Source organism: Terrapene carolina, unplaced genomic scaffold (assembly GCF_002925995.2).
Source record: "Terrapene carolina triunguis isolate 2854851 unplaced genomic scaffold, T_m_triunguis-2.0 Scaffold706, whole genome shotgun sequence".
Classification (NCBI taxonomy): Eukaryota; Metazoa; Chordata; order Testudines; family Emydidae; genus Terrapene; species Terrapene triunguis.
In genome coordinates this window covers 446,402-464,595 of record NW_020665057.1, presented here as the reverse complement: position 1 = coordinate 464,595, position 18,194 = coordinate 446,402, and the positions used below count along the sequence as shown (strand labels likewise).

At 38.6% G+C, this 18,194-nt stretch overlaps 1 protein-coding gene across 5 annotated transcripts in view; it reads left to right on the top strand.

Moving 5' to 3' along the window:
• EMCN (endomucin) overlaps positions 1–17,330 on the top strand; it is a 45,342-nt gene extending 28,012 nt beyond the window's left edge. For 2 of the 5 annotated variants that reach the window (XR_002908770.2, XR_002908768.2), the window contains 4 exons: positions 9,385–9,458; positions 12,780–12,900; positions 13,140–13,221; positions 15,901–17,330. Coding sequence is in view for 2 of the 5 variants with exons in the window: in XM_024211738.2 (XP_024067506.1) it covers positions 9,385–9,458; positions 12,780–12,857 (152 nt within the window). In the remaining 3 variants the exon portion in view is untranslated. Of the gene's footprint in view, positions 1–9,384; positions 9,459–12,779; positions 12,901–13,139; positions 13,238–15,900 lie in introns of all 5 variants that reach the window. The other 3 variants (XR_002908769.2, XM_024211738.2, XM_024211740.2) reach the window with 3 other exon arrangements.
• Positions 17,331–18,194: the final 864 nt, after the last annotated feature.

Here is an 18,194-nt window from a genome sequence, read left to right as displayed (position 1 = left end):
CTGTCTTCAATGAGGTTGCATGGATGGGATGTGTGTCAAGGCAGAATTTTGCATCTGGTCTCTGGCAATAGAGAACAAAGGAGACTAGCCTATTTCAGCAGTGCATTTGGATCATACTTTAAAGAAGTAACGAAGAATTTTAGAACATACGGAGGGATATCGACAAATAATATTGAAGAAGTGCAGAAAATGTCTTCCAATCGAAGAGTTGGCCCAAATACATTTGTTCTGCCGATGGACCTTATGACATTAGGAAAACCATGTAAAACTAAGTTTAATGTTCTCATCGTTTTAGAAACAAATAAGAAAAATGTGTGTGCTGAAGGATATATGTCTATAAGGTTTGGATTTCATGTGAAAGTTTAGTAGTACATTAGAACACCTGGGAAGTGAGATAAAGCATAAGTGCAGCCTGTGGTGAAAATTTGACTTGAACAAGAACTTTGGATACTGTGTATAATTTGGAAAGCCTTACATGGAGCATGCAGAGATATAACTTTGCCACTCCAGACTGACTATGTGGCATGTGAAGGGCTCTGCTTGCTAGCAACAAGAAGTCATCACACACTGTACCGTGCATCACAACAGTCAGCCAGGAAAATGGGTGAATATATGAGCTTATGTTGGGTTTTCCTGTTCTAGGACTGAGCATTCACCACAGAGTTCTATATATGACATTTCAACTTTAGGCATGTTTCCAAAGAATGCGTAATAATGCAGGATTTTCTATGACAAGTGAGAGACAAGTACAGTCATCACCCAGATATAGTTGTCTAACATCTTAAAAACCCCAACATGACATCCTAGCTACCTCCTTTTGTAATGAGAGCTGGGTTCTCATATACTTCGTTGTAGACTGCGTATTTATTAACCTCCCTAAAAGGCAATTGAAAGAAGTGGATCACAGATCTGTAGAAAGCACTGAGGCATAGTATTTGGAGTGAGGATGTCCCATAAATATGAACTGCACATGGTAGAACTGTACTGATACATAGATAATGGATCATAAATCATCACTTTGGAACCAAGACTGGAGTAGCTGCACTAGCAGCTGTCTGACTGTAGCAATGGTCCTTGATATTGTTATCACACCAGTATGATATTTAATATAAAGTCTCCTGAGAATGTGGCAATGTAGAAGTTATTGCAAAGATGCCTAGAGAAATCCAGACACCTGAATGTACTCTGATACACCAGGTGTCATTCCTTCCAAAATAACCTGTGGTGCAGAGAGAGAGAGAGAGTACAGGGTAGGATGTATGACAGACATTGGAATATATGTGCATTGTGGCACTTACACAGCTCTCAGAGCAAATGCCTATGCAACTGTATTTTGGATCGATGATTTTCCATCGTTTCACAATTAGGGCATGCCCCCATCTTCACTCCCCTGGAGAGTCAATGTTTTGTTTAAGCAATTTGTTCTGTCGAGAACATTTAACCACAAATATGTCCTGAGACATGATGCCCTCATGCTGTTGTTGGAACCATGTCGGAGGAAGACAAGGAATTATTCCTCCATCTACAGGCCCAGAGACCGGGCGTCTTCTGTGATGAGCACATGCACATCTGGGTGTTGGAGCTTAAGGAGGTAAGGCACCTGTTTGTTTTTTGAGGTTTTCAATGTCTGTTTGACCCAGCGGGGGCTCAATCCTGGGCGCCCTGCTCATGCCAAAGGGAGTTTGGCTATGGGGAATGGTTCCACTTTAGACCCCATTTTTCAATTTGCACTAGTGGTTTCATTCTCTCTCATTTCCTTCATTTCTTCTAGGATCTACAGGGAGGAATCCAGGGTCACCTGAAAGTGCAAGCCCCTCTGATGTAGGAAGTGCTTTCTATTCCCTCTTTTTCTTATGAGGAGACCTCCAATGCAGGTCAGCAGGCAGCAGACCACTGGCATACTCAATGCCTGGAAAGGGTAAAGGCATTCCTATGTACTTGAGGTGGTGACTTTGGCTACTTAGTAAATCTTTGCTTCTGTTATTGTGAACTGTGCTTTCAATGCCTTTTTTTGTTTGTTTGTTTTTCTCCTTGAAGGTGGATAGTATTGGAGCTGCTTCATGGAAAGTCGTCCCCCTGGGAGGAATTTAGAATATTAGGGTTGGAAGAGACCTCAGGAGGTCATCTAGTCCAATCCCCTGCTCAAAGCAGGACCAACCCCAACTAAATCATCTCTGCCAGGGCTTTGTCAAGCCAGGCCTTAAGTACTTCTTTTCTTTCTGTCTGATTTTTCTCTCACCCTCTCTTGGTTTGTCTCTTATTTTATACTGACCTGTCACTGTTGTTTCCTCATAGAAATTGAAAAATAAACTCCCCACATGGTCTTCCAGGCAGCGACTGTCTTTTATTTTGTCTGTACAGCACCCACCACACAATTCTGACTGAGGCCTCTGAGTGCTACTATCTAGTACAATTACACATTTTTCTGCACATCTCTGTGGCTGTGTTTTTAATGAGTGTTATTTTGTTGTTTGTTATGTCTGTGTCCTGTATGTGTTTCCAAGAGTTTTTAAAGCAAAGTCTACCCCAGCCACTGAGGAGAACTCTTGGGACTGCTAAGGGATCACAGCATTGGGGATTGATGTATGCACCTGAATTTTCGGGATACTTGGTTTGCCAGCTGTACCCTGAGACGACCTCCTCTCAGGGGAATTGCCTCTTTCTGCATCTTTCCCTGGTTGGCTATTGAGCAGAGTGGATAGCTACTTATCCCTTATCTTTCTATTCCATTGTGCCCCATAACTGACATTGTTGTCTGGATAGGTACCTCTGTCCTGCTGCTTGTGTGAAGGAACTATTTGTTGGTTAGGCCCAGTGTGGCCAGATCAGCATTGAGTTGGGTTCAAGTGAGAGCTACCTGTGCCCTGATTTTCCCCTACTATTACCTGCCTCAGGTAGGTGTCTCCTATTTCCTAGTGTGTTACTGTGAATGTTACTAGCTGAACAGAGCATAATCAACTGTGTAGTCATCACTGAATTTATTTTTGCGCTCCCTCATTTTGCTGTGGCTGCATTTTCAGTCCAGCACAGTTCTATTTTCAAGCATTATTTACACTCCCTCCCTTTTTAATTTTAGATTTATAGAGATAAACATACAGCTTCTGGTCTCCACAGATGCCTTTTGCACTTTTATGAAAAATTAGCCTCTATTGTTACATTTTTGTCAGAGCAAGAGACACTTACACTGCAATTGCTTTATACCAAAATGATTGTTATATATGCCGGGTTTTTTGCTGATAGATGTTGTGGTGGAGTGACAACGGAGCACACTTGGTCTCATTAATAACATGCCCATAGAAATCTAACACAAAATACAGCTTTTTATTTTTGATGGCCTACATTGCTTACTTGGGCAGCACTCCTATTAAATTCAAAGAGCTCCTTGTGCTTGTCTCTGCAGTATAAAGGCCTCTGGACGACCTATCCTTAGGACAGCTGCTCTTACTCCTCATGCTTCTCTGGTTATGTCCTGCATGTGTGTTGTGCTTGGGATTATCACTGTTCAAGGCAACTGCACATGTATTCTCCTTCTGTGGCCCAGAAAGGGCACCCACTCTGGGCTTCTATCTCCCCAGACGTTGTCTGGGGTGGAGACACACAGCTCTCTCCCTTCTGAGGAGGGTATTTCCAGACGTCATGATCCCCTGACTATGCTGTGGCATCCCCAGCAAAAGATAGGCTGCCAAAGCAGGCTTCTTTTGCCTTCTCTTCAGAGACTGATAACAGAATAATTGCCAACAGTTATAAATTACCACACAGTTCCTTCTAAGCAAGCATATTTATTTTAAGATATAAAGCATTGCACATAAAACATTAAAAACAATAAAAGAACCTGCATGCAGGCTAATAAGCTTACCGAAGATTACCCCAACACCAACATGGGCTTTGGCAGGTGAGCAGGGCTTCAAACCCCACACAGGGTTTCAAGTTCATAACACCCTTTGCTCAGAACAAGAACCTTCATGCCTCCTGTGAGTCACTCATTTAGCCAGGTTTCAGAGTAGCAGCCGTGTTAGTCTGTATCAGCAAAAAGAACAAGGAGTACTTGTGGCACCTTAGAGACTAACAAATTTATTTGAGCATAAGCTTTCGTGGACTAAAACCCACTTCATCGGATGCATGCAGTGGAAAATACAGTAGGAATATATATATACACAGAGAACATGAAAAAATGGGTGTTGCCATACCAACTCTAACGAGAGTAATTAAGGCGGGCTATTATCAGCAGGAGAAAAAAACTTTTGTAGTGATAATCATTTTTTCATGTTCTCTGTGTATATATATCTTCCTACTGTATTTTCCACTGCATGCATCCGATGAAGTGGGTTTTAGCCCATGAAAGCTTATGCTCAAATAAATTTGTTAGTCTCTAAGGTGCCATAAGTACTCCTCGTTCTTTTCATTTAGCCAGTTTGCTTTGAAGAGAGCGTGAATAGCTCATCAGCCTGACAATGGCTTTCTGCTCAAGGAGAAGCATTAAAAAAATGCAATCCTCTGTGAGTCATTTGCATTCACTTCCCTGCAAGTGTTTCCTAGGAAATACACATCACATGTAGTGTCCCAAAAATTCCTTTGAAGTTCCTAACACTTCCCAGAGATTGCATTAATCCTGTCTTCCTCCTGAAGAAATTCTGTACAATACCACAATAGTACATGAAAGTTTGCCTTTTTAATACAATGGACTCCTAAAATACTTAATTCAATAAGGTTTAACTTAATTCTCTAAATTTTGTCCAGGATATTGTTATATCTGTTCCCAGGGTAACAACATTAGCATCCTGAGTCAAATTGGAAACCTAACATCTCTATTATAAATTTCAAGTACCTGAATAAATATAGAACAGAGAAATGTCTATTTCAGACCCCAAAATTCCCCTGTAGAGCAAAGAGTCACAGTACACTCAACCAATGATACACAAGTCAGCAGCATAACAGTGTCAGAATAAATGTTCAAGCGCTGATCTGTTAGGACACTGTGTATGGCAGCAACTTGCAAGAACTAATTAACATGTTCATGGGTGTTACGTATGCCATATGTTCCCCACCCAAGTGAAAGTTTCATTCAACAAATAAAAACTGCTTCACTGAATACAATATTTTCCCCTTCATATCATCAATTTATTTAGTACTGTGTACTTTTTAGTACATTAGGTGTAATAGCTGAGACTCCTGGCTTGCTGCAGGTTAATGGTTTTATTCAATAACAACACTTAAGTTTTCAGCTGTGCTATTACTGAAAAGATGTCAACCTGACAGTGTCACTCTGGACTCTGCGGAATCTTTTTTGCAATTAGCTAGCGTCTGAGCTACATTTCCCATTTATTTCAAGTAAATACATTATTGAATCAAGAACTGTATTTACCTTCACATGATAACCAAGTTCTGCTCTTTATCTCCTCCATCCCCATTCTGATTAAGGATGACAACTGGCTGCAGAAGGAAGGAAACTGCATATCAGATTATAGTCTGGTGCCTGAATTTCACTTGATGACTTTGATAAGAGTATCTGAATTGCTAGGCTGCAAAAAACAATTTTTCATAAGTGCCATAATAACTTGCTGACCATATCAAAGACCAATGCTGAATTACAGTAGCTCCTTGTGAAGCTATCCTAGTTTTAACATTATTGTTGTTTGTGTGTATTTGTATTACAGCAATGCTTAGAGGCACAAACCAGGATCAGGGCCCCACTGTGCTAGGCCCTGTACATGTTACATTACCCTTGCTTTGAGAAGTTTGCAATCCATTTTAAGACAAAACACAGCAAGTGAGTGTAACAACTAATACAAGAGAATGAGAGAGAGGGAGGATGCAAGTAATAGGAATAAGATCTTAAGATTTCAGTAAGGCTTTATGGTTAGTTGTCAAATAAAATTTCCGGGCTAGTATCTGTGTAATTCCATTATCCTAATACTGTACCTCAGGCCTCTTTCTTAATCTCTGCATCATTTCTTTCAGTTTTTGTAGCTGTGCATGATTTATGTGCAGTTGGCTTCTCACTGCCTTCTGCCAATCTATATGAGATAATTCCTACTCCAACTGGAGAGGTGTCGCAAGTCAAGATCACAGGTAAAGTGGGGTCCCATTGCACTTACACCTGTGCAACTGACAACGTGTTTAACTGCATCAATTTTTTTCTGACAATACCTCCTAATTCCAAGATTTACACCTTTTTATAACAATTCCATCAGTGATTTTAACAGAGTAGACAATCATGAAATGAATTTTCCACAGTAATTAACTGGCACCGGGAAAATTCATTAGTATTATTACACTCTTATGTATATGTTCCAATTGAGACTGGGGCCCCATTGTGCTAGGTGCTGTACAAACGTACAGTGAGAGGCAGCTCTATGTCAGTTGTCACCGATGATCTCACACTCTTTTATATAGTCCTTCAGTATGTTCCATCTACTATGCCAATGGTGGAATTTCTTAAATATGCTGCTTAGCTTTGACTAGAGTACACAATCTTGAATCAGCTAAAGGAAACAAAAAACAGTTTCTCACTGATTTTGAAGGCTAGCTATTTTGGTGTTTCTGGTGATTCGTGTATCATGTCCTTTCTCTGAACAACAGTCCCCCAAGGTGCCTACATAATCTATTTGGACTGCTTGAGAACAGCAATATTTTTGCATTCTTTGTCCAGTACTTTCAAAATGATTCACCATATTCAGAGATTTTGGCCAAGACAACTTTCCCCCGTAAGCCACACTTAGCAACGTGCTGCACAGTTTAGTGCTAAATAATTCTGCAAGTAAATTGAAATCTCAGCTGTTCTAACATGCACATGGAAACCAAACCTTTCGACTTGCTATAAAATACACGGGTCAAAACTTGTTTTTTTACAGTCTTGGGAACAATATCTTTCAGTTAAGACTTTTTTTGGATTAATAAAAATCTCTTCACACTTAAATAAGAACATTCAAATTAGTTTCTTCTGTTTTAGTTTTTGTTTTGTTTTTTTTCTGGTGCCTCAAGATATTCAGCAGAGTAAACATCTTGGATCCAAAAATTGTAATACTGCTCCCTTTCCTGCTTTCCAATATCCCATTTGTAGGCTTGTCCAGGTGCTCCACGTATATGCTAAAATTCTCTATAGCTTCTTTGAGGCATAATCCGATCTTATTTCTGAAACAGTCCATTTATTGCCTTAGTTTCTTTTGTTCAGAGACTTCCTGTGTTCCCTTTCCTATTCTGAAATTCTATTCTGTTCTGTCCTCCTCACTAAATTGTTGGTTTGGAGTAGTAGATATAGACTCTAATACTGTGTTTGTTAAGGATATGTAATCCAAATATGTGAGCAAAGATGGAGCAGGCATTGTTATGGTTTATTCTAGAATTCTACCACAAAGCTCCCCACCAGGTGAAATGTTAATACAGACAACCAATTAAAAAAAACCATAGAGGCATTGCACTGTCAGATCAAATTCTCAGTGGCTGCTCATTGATCTTGCAAAGAGGACATTGACACCTAGCAATTTTTGAGTGGATCAGTCCTTCTATGGGTGTCACATACATCACACTGGACTCTCTAGCTAGATCATGTGTTAGGCAGGGTGCCTGGCCTAAATGTCTCTGCCATCTAGGGAGAGACTAATGTAGTCCTGTGCTCCCAGGACCTTAAAGTAAATTCACTACTCCTGGAGGGATGAGTCTGGATACTCCGCTTTCTGAAGCAGTCATTATTGCTAGCTCTAAGAAACACACCTCATTTTAGATCCTGAGCCAAAGATCATTCGCATCAAGGGGAGCCTTTACACTGACATCAACAGCTTTGGATCAAGGCTTTAGAACTGTCCTGTTTCAGTGGGGGCATTGTGATTCTTTTATAAAGTCTTCATAGTGGGTAATAGGGATGGGGAAAATACCTTTGGCAGAAGAGCTGATCAGAAAATCTTGAAAAATTTGAAATTCTACAAAAAAAATCTTGGCAAATTTTTTTGTGGAATTCCTCCCCTTCCCCATTTTTTCAACCAGTTCTATTTGTTGTCTTCCCCTCTACCCCCCATCTTTCCCCAGTCCCTCTATTTCTTAATGCTGTACAGATGACCGAAAGTGGAGCAAGGTTAAAACATGCAGGTGAAGAAAAAATGAGTTGGGGGGGGACTGTTATCACCCATAAAGATGTCAGGGAGGGTCCTTAAAAATCTGTGCAGTTGGTTGGGACAAAACTGTATTGCATCTAGAGTTGGTTGACATTTCTGGCATTTGTCTGAAAACAAAAATTGTTGCAAAATATTTTGATATTGTTGAACTGCTCCATTTTTCACCAAAACACCCTGGACCTTTTTTTCCTAATATTTCCTCTTCCCCTTCTCTTCCCTCCACCCTCCCTCCCCCAAATCTGTATAGTAAAAAAGCTACTGAACTGGTTCCTGATATTTTTTGTTTAGTAAAAACTGGGGTGGGGGACTGGTAAGCAAACATTTGTTGATAACCATTTCAATAACTTTTTTGATGTTTTTGATAGACATTTTGAACTTTTTAAAAATATCCAAATAAACACACACAAAAAATGGTTCCATTTTAAACACTTTGAAATCAAAACAAATTCAATTTTTATTGTAAAATTACTTTTGGATTTTTCAACTAGTTCTAATAGAATCCCAGTGGATACCAAGGTCTCTCTCTGCTGAACTCTGAAGAATACACTGTATTGTAGGGCATATATCGCTGCCCATGTAAGGTCACTTGAGACCATTAGTTATTCATTTAAAATAAATAGCTACAATTTAGTTTTCAGTTGAATAGAACATAGTGGATTCGTTGCACCTCTGATTTGTATTGACTTGTATGTTTATACAGTATGTAATCATGATAAATATGATACATTTTTACCAGGATGTTTCAAATTTTATTGTCATTTAACTATAGATACCTCTTAATTTAGTCTCATACATGTACAGTATTAGTGAGAAATGCCCTTTGAGAAGTGGACAGAAAGGCACTCAGTTTATGTTTCTGTGTTTCACAAGACCAGTTTTGGGTTATTTTCAGCCCCACACAGATCTTGACTCCAATATTCTGCTCCACCTACATGCATAGAACTCCCATTGATATTAACAGAAATAACATGGGAAATAGGGTGTTCTGGAAAAACAGATATATATGGAACTTATGAGCACTTAGGCCACAGTTCAGGAAAGCCCTAAGTGCATGCTTAAGTCCATCCCTGTTTTCCTAAATTGAAGCTACAGAGAATACAGAATAGCCAAGTCAAGATCCACTGTGTGGAGTGGAATGGAGAATGTTGCATGCAATGTAATTCTGACAGGGAAACTGGGCTAATTTTGCAAAGCAGCCTGTGATGTATTCTTGCTGCACTTGTTTCTCATTATGTTTCTATGCCTAATTAATCAAAATGTACCTTCTCTTCGTTAGGTGAGCACTCCTCTCAGGGAAAGAATAGAACTCACCAACATGATGAATCCTCCTCACACCTGGGCAATAAATATGTATGTTTACTCTTTTATTCTGTTTTCTGTAACTTTCATTAATATCTGTTATCATTAGCGTGGTTCAGTTAAGCTAAAACAAAAAGCAAAGAACCATAAGCAGAAAAAACTAATGACTTCTGTCAGTAAGAACCTTAAGGCCATTTTGCTTAAACTTTCATGAACTAGAATCACAAATTAGCTGGTTTTTTTCCCATGTTGCAAAAGCAATATTAGAATTTTGCTCCATTGCTCTGGCCTGATATTTTGCCACTCATGTACTCAAAAAGTTAAGATTTCTATATGAGCTACAGCTGATATCATGCGGTAGCATTCTACTAAAATAAGAGTCAATCCTGCACTATGCTGAAATAATTCTAAGAGGTGCTATTTTCTCAATATCTATTGAAGTCAATAAAAATGGAGGTACCCTGTACCTTGCAGGATGGGGCCCAGTGTGTGCATTTCCTTGCTTTGACTATTATTTCCTATTGGGTGGAGCTTTTTTGTATGTGAACCCGAACTAAACATATGTTTACCCTCTGAGTCCAGTGTCTGAAGTCATGTGCCTAAATAAAAGCAGCCAGATTTACAGGAGTGCTAAGCCCTCAACCCCATTGGCTTCACAGGAAGTTGTGTACACTTCAGACCTCTGCATATTAGGCCATTTTTATTTAGGAGCTTCCATGTGGATTAAGGTGCTTGATTTCAGTCACCTTAAATTTGAAAATGTTGTCCCACGTTTTTGAATATAGGAAGGCAGGGGTCTCTAGAGAATCCATCCAGGTCAAAACTTGAAACCCATCAAGGTCTCTGTATTGTTCTTCAAATATAAAGTGTTTTCAGGCAGTCATGTCTTTTCATCTTTTCCCCCTATGGTTGCACCCTTGCCCCTCTTTTCACAGTAGCCACTTGTCATAGCTTTTATTATTATTTTATTATATTATTTTATTTTATTTACTTTTTATTAAGGCAAAGTTATAATAAAATGTTAACATACTACTCCATACATTATTTGTTACTCAGGATCCAGTTAATATTCAAAGAACCTTGCTAAAGATTCTAGCTGGCTGGCTAGGAAGATATCCTACTCTGGGTACACTACAAAGGGTACCCAAATTTCTAAAAATCTATCCTCTTTTTGGCATTTCTCTTGTGTATAAACTTGGTGTGAAAGCTTTGCCATGACAAAGACAGTCCATATTTTACTATACCAAAATTCCATAGGATGAGGAGTCACCTTTTACCACTAATGTGCAAAACAAAGTTTAGCTGCTTGCAAGAAAAAATAAATGTATTTGTCATGCTGTTTAAATACAGAACCTTTACTAGAGCACTAAGTCAGCAGTCAGTGGATCTCTTAATAATTTCCTCCCCAAACTCTCCAGTTCCTGGACATAGCCACCAGATGTGCAAGTATGTTCCTCTTTCACCACAACCCCGCCAACAGAGCACCTCTCTATTAGCAAAAATATAATGGAGTCAAATGCCATCTATATAGTAATTTATAAAAAAATTCTTTATGAGCTACACAATTTGGAGATGTATAACCCCTTTCCTACATGGACACCCAGTCATCCAGATCAGTTTCTTTGTCCAAATTCCTCCCCATTTTTTCATCTGGGTTGTTTTCTTATCAACATTTTTTTTCCAGTCAAAATTGTATACATCTTAGAAATTAAATCTTTTATTTGTTGATTTTATTTGCTCCTGGACCAACTCTTCAAATGTGGTTCAAGGTCTAGATAGAGCTGCCTTGTGTCCAGTTTTCACAATAAAACATTTGAGTTGTAAATATTGAAAATATGGGATCTTCATATTGGTATGATTTCAAATCAGGCCCCAGGAACAGTTGTGAGAATTGAGTAATCTCAGCTCATACCCACACTGAATAGTCACTTTACTTCCTAGGGATAAATTCCTGATTATTAATGAAAGTAGATAAAGGAGAGGGCCTAAGCAACAGGAGTTTACTAAATTTCTCCAAAGCTGCTAAGGATGTCTGGTTGAATGGGTGATTTAATTTTTTTTATTTTTTGGTGACCTACATTTCTTTTTAACCCAACAATTACTGGGAATATCTATATTTGGGCTTCTGTTTTGTTTGAGTTTTACCCAATGTTTGGATGCTCTATTGTTAACTTGAATCATGTCTTTTAAAGGTGATGCATAATAATAATAAGCTAAATTTGGGAAAGCGAGTTCATCCCACATTGTAGGCCTTAGAAGCTTAGAACTCACCTTTTGTTTTTTATGTTTCCATACAAATTTTAATAGTGCATTGTCATGCTGTCTAGAATGGCTCAATGACCACGAGTGCTCACCTCAGGGCAGAAATCCCAAACTGGTAGTGTGCTCTACAATTGTTTCTCCACAATATTTATTCTTTAAAATATTTAGGATTCCTTTACCCGTTTAAATTTATATAGCTGATAACAATTTACTTTGATCCTTTTGGGAATATTTCCTAAAATTTCAGATTTATCACGGTTTATTTTGAAGCCTGATAGCTGTCCAAATTCCAAAGTCAATTGTTCTGTAGTTTCTAGCTAGGCTTCTGGATCCTGCAAATATAACAAGATGTCATCAGAATACAAACCTATTTTGTGTTCTAATCCAAGAAGGCGTTTTGATGCTCTTTATCAAGGGGCTGCTTCTAAACATTTATTGTGAAATGGCTCCATTGCCAAAGCAAACAACATGGGAGATAACTGGCAACCCTGTTTCATACTTCTAGACAAATTAAAAGGAAGGGATCGATGACCATTAACCAAAGCAGATGTGCAAGGATGAGTATATAGGGGCAATATGCCCCTATAAAACTGATTTCCAAAATGAAACTTTACCAAAATCTGTCTGAGGTACTCCCACTCCAGCCAGTCAAAGGCTTTCTCAGTGTCCAAAAAAAGCAGTGCTTGGGAAGAATTGCTCGAAAGCCCATTACAGATCAAATTCAGAGTTCTGAATCTATTATCAGACAGATGCCTGTCAACAACAAACCAACACTGGTCAGGGTGCATATATTTGTACAAGATAACACCCAATCTGTTTGCTAGCACCTTGACATAAATTTTAGCATCCACTTTAATTAAAGAAATAGGTCTGAATGAATTGCACTTGGTAAGGTCTTTTCTTTCTTTAGGAATGACCACAATATTTGCCTCTTTTTCAGTGAATCTGAAATATCATTCCCCTGCAATATTATTAAACTATTAAACAGTTCAGTTAAAATAAGGACCAACAATTGCATTAGAACTCTATAATACTCCCCAGAAAATCCATTGGGACCTGCAGCTTTATTGGATTTTAAATCCTTAATTACAACTTCAACTTCCTCTGCAGCAATTTGCCTATCAAGAGCTGCCCCATCATCCTCTGAGAGCTGAGGCATTTTCATATTTCTCAAATATCTACTTATAAATTCAGGATTTGGATGTTCTGAAGTGTACCAAGTATGGAAAAGGTTAGCAAACATTTCTGAGATCTGTTTGATGCCAGTTACTAATCTCCCTTTTTATTTCTAATCAGAGGGATGGATGATTTATTCTGTTTCTTTGTTAAATTTCTGGCTAAAACCCTATCAGCTTTATTGCCCTTTTCATAATATTTTTGTTTGATATATGTGTTTGCTCAGCTTTTCGTCTTTGTAACAGATTAATCTTCCCTCTTATCTCATTTATTTTCTTATACACTCTTTTTTAGATCCTGTAGAGTTATGTTTACTTTCCAAAACAGAAAGTTCTTTAACCAATCTCTCTTCTTCAAGAGTTCTCAACTTTTTGAGGTATGATGCTATATTTGTAAGTATCCCTCTCATTACTGCCTTTCCAGCATCCCAAAAACACTTATTGATCCTTTTCTTATAATTTTTGTTCTATATATTGCTGAAAATTTTAAGGGGGTCATACAACAAAGTTCTATTATACTGTCAGGCCCTTTGTTTTTCCACTGAGTCCCAATATTTTAAATTAATATATGCAGGGAGCATGATCAGACCAAGTTATAATTTCTGGGTTAGGATTTTTGACCAAATTAGCCAAGGTCCTAGAACATTTAAATCATATAATTCCTAGAATCCATGAGTAGTAGACATCCAGTTTCTTTTCCCACCAGACATACACCCAGGTCCTCATTTTCTCAATGATGCAACAAATTTGCACTTGCTTCTCCCACATGCCCTCTGTGTACATTTCATTGATCTAAAGTGGGATTAAGTACTTTGTTAAAATCCCCCTAGAATAATATCTCCTTCCCTAAACCTTCTGAAATCCCTAAAAAAAGGGATCATAAAAAGAAGTTTGCCCTTGATTGGGAGTTTACTTTTGAAGGAGCCCTTAATTTAAATTATATCTGCTGTCTGTGTCTATTATAATTTCATTTTTTTAAATCTCTCTAGCAAACTTGGAACTCTTCCCTCATCAACTTTATTCATCTTTCTGATTTCTAAACAGTGGGTCTTTCAAGTCAGCCTCAGTGACTGGGGCTTCTCCACCCACATCTATAGTTTGTTTACTGGAGGGGGAGTTACTTTCTTTTGTGGCCATGTCTTTGTTTTCTGGTGGATAGATCTTTGTACTGGAGAATTTCTTTCCTTTCAAGACATCTAGAGATCTTCTTATCTTAAAGCCTTGTTTGTTGCACCTCTCCCAAGATGGCTGCTGCTGCCACACTTTCCCTTTGTTTGTCTGACCTTTACGAAAGGGCCACTGCCACATTTCCTCCCCCACAGCCACAAGCGCACAATTTTAATTAACTAGTTGGTTAAATATCTCTTTATACCTTTCTGCAGGATGCAGACTGGCCTTTTGAAGTGGGACGGGGAAGATAAGAGTACACACAGCTATTTGCCATTTAAGACTCTGCTACCTTAACTAGAAGTCATAACAGCTTCCACTGGAAGCAGTAATGAGCAGCAGTTCTGTAGCACTGAAAAGAAACCTGGTTGCCGTGAATGTATGAAGCTGCTAAGTTAAAAGTAATATTAATATTTCAGAGGCATTTAAGTGGCTTTTGTAGTGTACAGAAAGCTTGATCACTATTACCACGCAAAGAAGTTACATTTTCTTTCTATAATTCATGTATATAATGCAAACATATTTGATATTCATACAGCACGTTTTACTACACTGAGCTTTATATAGCAGGACCATAATCCTGCAAGCTGATCCACATGAGTGATTCAGTGGTGCTCCAAATATGTGCAGAGGTCTAACTGCATGGGTCTGATTGCAGGAATAGGACTCAAACAATCAACAGCACTGAAACGCAGCCATTCCGGGGCTCAGGCCGGCAGCCAATCAACGAGCAGCATGCTGCACAACATTAGGATAGATGGGAATTAGCACTATAGGCACAGAGAGCTAAAGTCAAATAAAATTTAAAAATATACTTCCCAAATGGGCAATATACAATTCTGGGGAATATAGGATGCATAGACTACCAAGCAATACGTGCCAAAGCAAAGGCACCAAAGCCTGCATGAAGATATGGATAGCAAGCAGACAGAATCAGACAAAATGAACCTTTAAATAGAATTAGAATGACTATGTACATTTAGATAAAGTGTTCAGATCAAAATGCATAAACCTTTTTCTTACATAAGAAGCAGTTTCTATCTCTAGTAGATAAAAAGAAAGCATTTAAATTACAGTACCTACTGGTGAAGAATATATTAATGAGGCACCATTTCTGGGGAAGAACCCCTGGTCCTGCAAAGTTCCTCATGGGAGGAGGTAGGGTTCTCAACTTCTTTTGAAGCCAATGTGAGTTGGTGCTCAGCACATCACAGGATAGAGCCCAGAGTGAGTATGGCTAAGAAACAACAAATGAGAAATGCACAGAAGGCTCTATCCTGCTTGCACTGAAGGAAGTGGCAAAACTCCCATTGGCTTCCATGAGTGCAGCAGGAGCAGCTCCTAAACAATGCATTTACTCAATGTTTTTACCGTTCATTTTTGGGGGGGCGGAAATCTGATTGTACAAATGGCCAAACTTGCCCCTGTCCTTCATTCTAAGGCCTTTTGGAGAATAATAGTAAATTCATAGGGTCAGTCTTTGTATGGGCATTGTGGGAAATTTGGTCACTGTGCTCTTATAAGCTGGGGCTCTGCTTGGTGCTCCGTTCGACTTCACCAATGTGCCCCTGATGTAGGCAAATGATTTAAAGGAGCAAGTTTTCTTTCATGAATTTGCAGATTTGGTGAGAAATTACTGCTCAATTGAAATCAATTAATATTTTATAAACTGAGGCAAGTCCTTGTTCTTTCATCAAATATTGCCCTGGGAGAACAAATAATGTGAATTCCTACAGATGTAAGCAATTGAGAATAAACATTCCATCTATAATTCCAATAGTTTTATTTCGATTTTGGCACCATAATAACAAGCTTGTTTGTATGCCAGTTGTTGATACTGACTAATCTGAATAGGGATGATAATCTTGAGATTTTTATTGTCATTTCAGATGTGAAGCTGCCTCTTTTGCCACATTATAAAGGAACTGCCCTCTGAAGTTACAGTTCCACAGGGGACATGTGGATCAGCTGCAGCTTCCTACACACAGGCAGGACATTTGTGTTAATTGTTCTATGATTAGCTCTTAATTTCCATACTTTAAATGCCTCGTGTTTTCTGCTGGAAAGACTCTTGTTTTCTTAATGGCTACATAACTGATGTAGTGTACATATTTATTATTTCTACATATATTAAAGCAGAGAAACTTTCAGGAATGATAAAGGTATTGTAAAAATCTGGTGGTGTGTGACTAATAATGTTGTCTTTCTTGTATATAGAAATGTTTTCTTCCCATACAGGAAGGAATATGTTAATATATTTTCTTATATGCTCAATAAATAGTCTTCTGAAATCATATGTAGTAGATTGCAAACTTGGGGCCTGATCTTTCAAACACTAGTATGCAAAATTATCATTACCACAAGTACGTCCATTGACTTCTGCGGGGCTACTCATAGTAGTAAACACTTCACCAGGATGGGGCACTTGGAGATAATATCAAAGTGGTTTTGTTTTTGTTTGTTTCCATGAAGGGGGCGATTTTACCAATTACATTTTAAATTAGATTTTTTTAAAACACTGTAAATTGCTGCACATGGTCCTTAAAATGCAAACTAATTACAAACAAATATTACAGGGTGTTTTTTTTTTTTTTTTTTTACTGTTCCTTGGGTAGTCACTTTTTGTTATATCCGCTGTAAGAATATTTCTCCAGATTTAATCTGCATTATACAGTGAGGACTCAAAAGGCATTTACAATACTACAGGCTGCATTTGTCAAAGGAATAACAACAGTGATAGACTTTGTTTCTCAAATTTTGAGTAATGCATGGAATTCCTATTCATTATTTATCAACTCAGGAAATTTAATGATTCCTTCCAGTGATAATTACAAAATATCTCAATTTATAAAGCACTTATGTAAATATCTAAATAGTGCTGCTATCTCCATGTGTTCTGCTTTTCTAGATATATAAACCTTTGGAAATTATAATAATTTGATCAATCTCAATCTGTTGATTCAAGTTTGATTTATTTGCTGAAATATGAAAATGAGACACAGGAGTCTCATTAGTGGTCTAAACACAGGATTGAGAACCAAGAATTCTAATCCTAGTTCTTTCCACTATGCATTTGGGCAAGTCACTTAGCTCCTCTTTCTAGTTTTGCTGCTCTGCAAAGTGGCAACAATAACACCTACCTACCAGTCTCACAGGGCTATTGTGCAGATTAATTAGTTAATGTTTGTACAGTACTTTGAAGATGAAAAGTGCTCTTCCGGTGGTAGGCATTATCAGCTCTCTTGTTTTCTGTTTGATGGGTCTTATCCTGTATCTAAGGCCTTGGCTACACTGGCGGTGTACAGCGCTGCAACTTGCTGCGCTCAGGGGTGTGAAAAAACACCCCCCTGAGCGCAGCGAGTATAGCGCTGTAAGGCACCAGTTTAATCAGAGCCTGCAGCGCTGCACGCTCGCATGCAGCGCTGCAAGCTATTCCCCTCGGAGAGGTGGAGTACATACAGCCGCGGCAGCGCTGTGAAGTCCCGAGTGTAGCCAAGGCCTAAGAGACTCAAAGGAAAACTTTTCTATGAAGCACTGTGAAAGCTGGGCACCAAGTCCACAACCAGTGTGCTACAGACTGCAGCTGAACTTCTATGCTTAGATAAAGCATTCTTTGTGCTAGATCATCTGAGTGACTCGGGGGAGTTTGGTTGAGCAAAAGCATCATGATGTCTGTACTTTCAAAAGGTGAGGCCATCTAAAACGCGCAATTTAAGAGTTTATATAAAATATTATACCCACTTCAGCTTCCTGACTGCTGGGGATTCCCAATGGAAAGAAGAATCTATGCCCAAGTTTTCATGTAAATGTAAAATAAGTGTTTCGTCACACATTCTTTATAGGGCAGTTTGAAAGAGCTGAGAAATGTGAATGTGGAAGATTAATATCAGTGATTATGCAAGATTTGTGCAGAAAGTGTCATTAAGTGTACAGATAATGTTAATCTTACAATAAAACTTTGTATCTGTATTAAGAGCCTCTCTTCTCTCTCTCTGCAAATACACAATATATAATCCACACCAAATACAAATACTGGACCTGATCCTGTTTTCCTGTTGCACATTGCATGAGGCAGCCCTCAGGTCCAAATGTTACCCTGTTTCTGCAGCGAAGCATTCTTGGCATTGTGGCTCCAAGGGACACCAGCGAGTTTTAGGCCTTGCGGCTAAGCATGCTGGGGATA